Genomic DNA, 8442 nt, shown 5'->3' on the forward strand with positions numbered 1-8442 from the left:
GTCCTATGAGGAGAGATTGTGTAGAATGGGCCGATACTCTCTGGAGTTTAGAAGAATGAGAGGTGATCTCATTGAAACATACAGGATTCTGAGGGGGATTGACAGGGTAGATGCTGAGAGGATGTTTCCCCCCTGGCTGGAGAGTCTAGAACTAGGGGTCACAGTCTCAGGATAAGGGGTCGGCCATTTAAGACTGAGATGAGGAGGAATTTCTTCACTCAGAGGGTTGTGAATCTTTGGAATTCTCTGCCCCAGAGGGCTGTGGAGGCTGAGTCTTTGAGAATATTCAAGACAGAGATCGATAGAGGAATCAAGGGATATGAAGACGGGCAGTACTGAGGGAGTGCTGCACTGTCGGAGGGGCAGTACTGAGGGACTGCTGCACTGTCGGAGGGGCAGTACTGAGGGACTGCTGCACTGTCGGAGGGGCAGTACTGAGGGAGCGCTGCACTGTTGGAGGGGCAGTACTGAGGGACTGCTGCACTGTCGGAGGGGCAGTACTGAGGGAGCGCTGCACTGTCGGAGGGGCAGTACTGAGAGAGCGCCGCACTGTCGGAGGGGCGGTACTGAGGGAGCGCCGCACTGTCGGAGGGGCAGTACTGAGGGAGCGCCGCACTGTCGGAGGGGCAGTACAGAGGGAGCACTGCATTGTCAGAGGGGCAGTACTGAGGGAGCGCTGCACTGTCGGAGGGGCAGTACTGAGGGAGCGCTGCACTGTCGGAGGGGCAGTACTGAGAGAGCGCAGCACTGTCGGAGGGGCAGTACTGAGGGAGCGCTGCACTGTCGGAGGGGCAGTACTGAGGGAGCGCTGCACTGTCGGAGGGGCAGTACTGAGGGACTGCTGCACTGTCGGAGGGGCAGTACTGAGGGAGCGCTGCACTGTCGGATGGGCAGTACTGAGAGAGCGCCGCACTGTCGGAGGGGCAGTACTGAGGGAGCGCTGCACTGCCGGAGGGGCAGTACTGAGGGAGCGCTGCACTGTCGGAGGGGCAGTACTGAGGGAGCGCTGCACAGTCGGAGGGGCAGTACTGAGGGAGCGCTGCACTGTCGGAGGGGCAGTACTGAGGGAGCGCTGCACAGTCGGAGGTGCAGTACTGAGGGAGCGCTGCACTGTCGGAGGGTCAGTACTGAGGGAGCGCTGCACTGTCGGAGGGGCAGTACTGAGGGAGTGCCGCACTGTCGGAGGGGCAGTACTGAGGGAGCGCCGCACTGTCGGAGGGGCAGTACTGAGGGAGCACCGCACTGTCGGAGGGGCTGTACTGAGGGAGCGCCGCACTGTCGGAGGGGCAGTACTGAGGGAGCGCCGCACTGTCGGAGGGGCAGTACTGAGGGAGTGCTGCACTGTCGGAGGGGCAGTACTGAGGGAGCGCTGCACTGTCGGAGGGGCAGTACTGAGGGAGCGCTGCACTGTCGGAGGGGCGGTACTGAGGGAGCGCTGCACTGTCTAAGTAGTTGACCTTACTCACTCTCTTTCTCGCTCTTTCTCCTTCTCTCTCTCTCTCAGTGGACTGCGATCTGCAGGACGAACGATTCGCCCTCATCTTCACCCTGGGCTCCTTCATGAACAACTTCTCGACCCTCCCCAGCGGCTTCCTCTTCGACCTCTTCGGTACCATGGTAACCCGCTTCATGGGCATGTAAGTCTTTGACCACATCCTGGGCTTTGAGGGGTCAGGGGTCGGAGGTGAGGGGGAGGGACTGGAGGGTTGAGGGGCGGGAGGGCGAGGGTCAGGCGGGCTAGGCCCAGCTCTCCCGTAGTGTTGAGCCCTGTCTGATCAAAGTCCACGACAAGGCCTTGGACAACGTGGACCACTTTCCATACCTCGGGAGTCTACTGTCAACAAGGGCAGACGTCGACGACGAAGTCCAACACCGCCTTCAGTGTGCCAGTGCAGCCTGCGGTCGCCTGAGGGAGAGAGTGTTTGAAGACCAGGACCTCAAACCCAGCACTAAGCTCATGGTCTACAGGGCAGCAGTGATACCCGCCCTGCTGTATGCCTCAGAGACATGGACCATGTACAGCAGGCACCTCAAAGCACTGGAGAGGTACCACCACCGCTGCCTCCGCAAGATCCTGCAAATCCATTGGCAGGATAGGCGCACCAACGTCAGTGTTCTCGCTCAGGCCAACATCCCCAGCATCGAAGCTTTGACCACGCTCGATCAGCTCCGATGGACGGGTCACATTGTCCGCATGCCCGATACGAGACTCCCGAAACAAGCGCTCTACTCGGAGCTCCGGCACGGCAAGAGAGCCCCAGGTGGGCAGAGGAAACGCTTCAAGGACACCCTCAAAGCCTCCTTGAAAAAGTGTAACATCCCCACCGACACCTGGGAATCCCTGGCCCAAGACCACACAAAGTGGAGGAGAAGCATCCGGGAAGGCGCCGAACACCTCGAGTCTCTTCGCCGGGAGCAAGCGGGAGCCAAGCGCAGGCAGCACAAGGAGCGCACGTCAACCCAAGCACCCCACCCACCCGCCCCTTCAACCACCGTCTGCCCCACCTGTGACAGAGACTGTAGGTCCCGCATTGGACTCATCAGTCACCTGAGAACTCATTGTTAGTGTGGAAGCAAGTCATCCTCGGTTCCGAGGGACTGCCTAAGAAGAAGGGAATGGCGGAGCAGGCTGGAAGGGCCGAATGGCCTACTCCTGCTCCTATTCTTCTATGTTTCTGTGTTTCCATTTGGTTAGAGTGAAGGAGGAGTTACATTGCTGGGTGTTTACTATCGACACCCAAATAGTGCGAAGGAGATAGAGGAGCGAATCTGTAGGCAAATTTCAGGGAAATGTAAAAATAACAGAGCAGTAACAGCCAGACTTCAGTTACAGAGTAAAGGGCAAGGACAATGAGGAATTACTCAATTGTGGAGAGGAGAACTGCAAACTCGCAAGAAGTCCCGCTCACCCAGTACCCCTCAGCTCCCTGACCTGTATTGACACCCGGTCCGGAAACAACGCAATTTTAAAGTCATCATCCTTGTTTTCAGATTCCTCCATGGCCTCGCCTCTCTCCCCTACGACTGGATTATTGGTCCAGTAACATAACCCCTACACTACTGCACCCTGGATTATTAGTCCAGTAACATAACCCCTACACTACTGTACCCTCGATTATTAGTCCAGTAACATAACCCCTACACTACAGTACCCTCGATTATTAGTCCAGTAACATAACCCCTACACTACTGCACCCTGGATTATTAGTCCAGTAACATAACCCCTACACTACTGTACCCTCGATTATTAGTCCAGTAACATAACCCCTACACTACTGCACCCTGGATTATTAGTCCAGTAACATAACCCCTACACTACTGTACCCTGGATTATTAGTCCAGTAACATAACCCCTACACTACTGTACCCTGGATTATTAGTCCAGTAACATAACCCCTACACTGCTGTACCCTCGATTATTAGTCCAGTAACATAACCCCTACACTACTGTACCCTGGATTATTAGTCCAGTAACATAACCCCTACACTACTGTACCCTGGATTATTAGTCCAGTAACATAACCCCTACACTACTGTACCCTGGATTATTAGTCCAGTAACATAACCCCTACACTACTGTACCCTGGATTATTAGTCCAGTAACATAACCCCTACACTACTGTACCCTGGATTATTAGTCCAGTAACATAACCCCTACACTACTGTACCCTGGATTATTAGTCCAGTAACATAACCCTACACCACTGTACCCTGGATTATTAGTCCAGTAACATAACCCCTACACTACTGTACCCTGGATTATTAGTCCAGTAACATAACACCTACACTACTGTACCCTGGATTATTAGTCCAGTAACATAACCCCTACACTACTGTACCCTGGGTTATTAGTCCAGTAACATAACCCCTACACTACTGTACCCTGGATTATTAGTCCAGTAACATAACCCTACACTACTGTACCCTGGATTATTAGTCCAGCAACATAACCCCTACACTACTGTACCCTGGATTATTAGTCCAGTGCATGCGCTGAAAAGCGGCATTTCTGATCTGTCAAGAATGGAGACCCTCCGCCCGCCGAAAACCTTTAGAATTCTTACGCCTGTTAAAAGGGGAAGTGCAATGAGACCTGGGTGTCCTTGTGCACCAGTCACTGAAGGTAAGCATGCAGGTGCAGCAGGCGGTTAAGAAGGCAAATAGTATGTTGGCCTTCGTAGCGACAGGGTTTGAGTACATGAACAAAGATGTCTTGCTGCAGTTGTACAGGGCCTTGGTGAGACGACACCTTGAGTATTGTGTGCAGTTTTGGTCGCCTTATCTGAGGAAGGATGTTCTTGCCATGGCGGGAGTGCAGCGAAGATTCACCAGACTGATACCTGGGATGGCAGGAATGACGTATGAGGAGAGATTGGGTCGATTGGGCTTATACTCGTTAGAGTTTAGAAGAATGAGAGGGGATCTCATTGAAACATATAAAATTCTAACAGGACTGGACAGACTAGATGCAGGAAGGATGTTCCCGATGGTCGGGGAGTCCAGAACCAGGGGTCACAGTCTAAGGATAAGGGGTAAGCCATTTAGGACAGAGATGAGGAGGAATTTCTTCACCCAGAGAGTGGTGAACCTGTGGAATTCTCTACCACAGAAGGCAGTGGAGGCCAATTCATGAAATATATTCAAGAAGGGAGGCGTGTGATTGGATCGTACGGGCCAAGATCTTGAAAATTCTGTGATTATCACGAGTCAACAACCCTGCCGATGTGGAAATCAATGACTCCCTCCAATCCTTGGATGTCTGGCCCTGGTGAACTGAGTGTCAAAACAGATCGGAAGAGAGAGAGAGAGAGTGAGAGAGAGAGAGAGTGAGAGAGAGAGAGAGAGAGGAAAGCATGAATGCTGTGGGCCAGTTACCAAGTTTTGGGGTCGAAGTGTTATTGGACACTGAGATTCGGGCCGATAGTCGATGGTGACCTGGTCAGTTGCCAGTTAAAGTTAGTCACACGCCTGGTCATCGGTGAGTTAACCTCTCCTCAGGTGACAGTGGCCCAGAAATTCGGGTCGGGGGCTTCCCGCGGGTGCAAGCCCCCGACCTGCACTTACCTAGCGCGCCGGCCGTTGAGCTGTGGGCCCGCGTGGGATTCCGATCCTGGGCCTGCTCCAACTGCCGGCGCGCAGTGCTTGCGTATCCCAGGGGCGCAGTTAGCTCGAAGCGTCCCCTGGGATCACGTGGGCCATGGAGAGCCAATCGGAGCAGGGAATGCTTCATTCAAAAGTTTGACAGGAAGAGCTGTCAAACTTAAAAATACTATAAGCCCCAAAACATCACTAAATCTTCAAATAAATTCAAAAAAAATCCCATTTTTAAAATAACTATAAATTACATAAATTAACTATTTTAAACAAAAATTTAAATTTTTGAAAAAATTAATTCAAGTTTTTAACAGGGTTAAAAATAAACTTACCTTTCTTAAAATATTTTAAAATGATAAACCTGTGGAAAAAATGTTTTAATTTTACTTCATTCATCACTTACCTTGTTAAAAGCAGGCCTTGCGCCAGCTTTTTAGAAGCGTAACTCCTGGAGACTTACCCTCCCGGAGAAACCGGCAAAAAAAGTGTAAGTTCGATGCGCACGCGCTGCCTCTCCGGCGCACACGTTCCACCTCTCAACCCCTTCTTTCAGGGGAACGGAAGTTCCGGTTTCCCGCGCGTGCGCAGTGCATGCAGGTAACCGGCACTTCCATTGGCCCTACGGGTGAGTACCCCGTGCGTACTCACCCGTGGAGACCCGAATTTCTGGCCCATTATGTCTGTGGTTTTTGCTTATAATCAGCCGAGTTTAAAGTAAATGGTCAGATGGGCAGAACAGTGGCAAATGGAATTTAACCCTGAAAAGTGTGAGGTGATGCATTTTGGGCAGACTAACAAGGCAAGGGAATACACAATGAATGGTAGGGCCCTAGGAAGGACAGAGGATCAGAGGGACCTTGGTGTGCATGTACATAGATCCCTGAAGGCAGCAGGACAGGTAGATAAGGTGGTTAAGAAGGCATATGGGATACTTGCCTTCATTAGCCGAGGCATAGAATATAAGAGCAGGGAGGTTATGATGGAGCTGTACAAAACGCTGGTTAGGCCACAGCTGGAATACTGTGTGCAGTTCTGGTCGCCACACTATAGGAAGGATGTGATTGCATTGGAGAGGGTGCAGAGGAGATCCCTCTCCACCTGTCCGGCGCTATCCCGTCTGCTTTAAGCCGATCGCGGGCAGAGGGAGAGGGATCTCCTCTGCACCCTCTCCAACGTGGAACGTCTCCCCTTGACCGCCACCCCCCCCCCCCGCCGGCCAATGCCAGGCTCCTCGTGGCCCGAGCTCCGGGCTCTCTACATCTCTGCACCTTGCTGCGCTTTCACTTCCTCTAAGTGCTGTGGCCCCGGCACTCACGGGATCGTTTCCACCCCCCCCCCCCCAATCCCGTCCTTCCCTCCAGCTGGCTGCTCACACCGTCTCACGTGACCCACCGCCCGGGCCCAGTGCGTGACCAGGCCAGGCCTTTCCGCTCCCTCTGTCAGCCGCCTTCACCACGAGCCGCTTCCTGCCGCCTGTTCTGGTGCAGCTTTCCTGTCAGGCTGCAGGAGTGCAAATAGGGAGGAAAATCCAGGTCCCGGCAAAACACCCAACTCTCATCTTACACTCCCTCTCTCACCCACAAACTCTCGTCTCTGGTGTCCCCCTCTATCTCTCTCTCTCCCCTTCCCTCTCTCTCTCCCCTTCCCTCTCTCTCTCCCCTTCCCCCTCTCTCTCCCCCTCTCTCTCTCTCTCCCCTTCCCTCTCTCTCTCCCCTTCCCTCTCTCTCTCCCCTTCCCCCTCTCTCTCTCTCCCCCTCTCTCTCTCTACCCCTCTCTCTCTCTCCCCTTCCCTCTCTCTCTCCCCTTCCCTCTCTCTCACTCTCCCCTTCCCCCTCTCTCTCGCTCCCCTTCCCTCTCTCTCTCCCCTTCCCTCTCTCTCTCCCCTTCCCTCTCTCTCTCTCCCCTTCCCCCTTTCTCTCTCTCCCCTTCCCTCTCTCTCTCCCCTTCCCTCTCTCTCTCCCCTTCCCTCTCTCTCTCCCCTTCCCCCTCTCTCTCCCCTTCCCTCTCTCTCTCCCCTTCCCTCTCTCTCTCCCCTTCCCCCTTTCTCTCTCTTCCCTCTCACTCTCTCCTTCCCTCTCTCTCTCTCTCTCTCTCTCTCTCCCACACTCCATCTCTCTCTCTCTCTCTCTCTCTCTCCCACACTCCATCTCTCTCTCTCTCTCTCCCTCCCACACTCCATCTCTCTCTCTCTCTCTCTCCCTCCCACACTCCATCTCTCTCTCTCTCTCTCTCCCACACTCCATCTCTCTCTCTCTCTCTCTCTCTCCTACACTCCATCTCTCTCTCTCTCTCTCCCACACTCCATCTCTCTCTCTCTCTCTCTCTCTCCCACACTCCATCTCTCTCTCTCTCTCTCTCCCACACCCCAGTTCTTCACGAACCAGTTCTTGGAGCCATTTCCTCGTTGGAGCGTGATCTTCGACTCGAATAAATGAACACGTCAACATCCTTCCCTAATGCTAATTTTATAACCTGCCATCTCGTGCACTGACAGCTGGCTGCTGTTCCTCCCCCGCCCCCCCACTGCCAGCGGCTATTCTAAACATGGCGTACAGCTGTTTCCTCATTTCCCATCCACCCCAGCCCCCGCCCGCCCCACGGAGGCAACTGCCCTCTCAGGTGGACATAAAAGATCCCAGTGCTGGTACTGAGGGAGCGCCGCACTGTGGGAGGGGCAGTACTGAGGGAGCGCCGCACTGTGGGAGGGGCAGTACTGAGGGAGCGCCGCACTGTGGGAGGGGCAGTACTGAGGGAGCGCCGCACTGTCGGAGGGGGCAGTACTGAGGGAGTGCTGCACTGTCGGAGGGGCAGTACTGAGGGAGCGCCGCACTGTCGGAGGGGGCAGTACTGAGGGAGTGCTGCACTGTCGGAGGGGCAGTACTGAGGGAGCGCCGCACTGTCGGAGGGGGCAGTACTGAGGGAGTGCTGCACTGTCGGAGGGGCAGTACTGAGGGAGTGCTGCACTGTCGGAGGGGCAGTACTGAGGGAGCGCCGCACTGTCGGAGGGGGCAGTACTGAGGGAGCGCTGCACTGTCGGAGGGGCAGTACTGAGGGAGCGCCGCACTGTCGGAGGGGGCAGTACTGAGGGAGTGCTGCACTGTCGGAGGGGCAGTACTGAGGGAGCACTGCACTGTCGGAGGGGCAGTACTGAGGGAGCGCTGCACTGTCGGAGGGGCACTACTGATGGAGCACCGCACTGTCGGAGGGGTAGTACTGAGGGAGCGCCGCACTGTCGGAGGGGCAGTACTGAGGGAGTGCCGCACTGTCGGAGGAGCAGTACTGAGGGAGCGCCGCACTGTCGGAGGGGCAGTACTGAGGGAGTGCCGCACTGTCGGAGGGGCAGTACTG

At 54.8% G+C, this 8442-nt stretch overlaps 1 protein-coding gene across 1 annotated transcript in view; it reads left to right on the top strand.

Moving 5' to 3' along the window:
* LOC147092172 (equilibrative nucleobase transporter 1-like) overlaps positions 1–8442 on the top strand; it is a 59333-nt gene that overhangs the window by 13042 nt on the left and 37849 nt on the right. Inside the window, exon 3 of the mRNA XM_085975559.1 lies at positions 1505–1637. Coding sequence (XP_085831685.1) covers positions 1505–1637 — 133 coding nt within the window. The remainder of the gene's footprint in view (positions 1–1504; positions 1638–8442) is intronic.

The sequence above is a fragment of the Somniosus microcephalus genome, unplaced genomic scaffold (assembly GCF_052327205.1).
Source record: "Somniosus microcephalus isolate GS21.2 unplaced genomic scaffold, FLI_Smic_1.0 unresolved_chr2, whole genome shotgun sequence".
In the NCBI taxonomy this organism is placed as follows: Eukaryota; Metazoa; Chordata; class Chondrichthyes; order Squaliformes; family Somniosidae; genus Somniosus; species Somniosus microcephalus.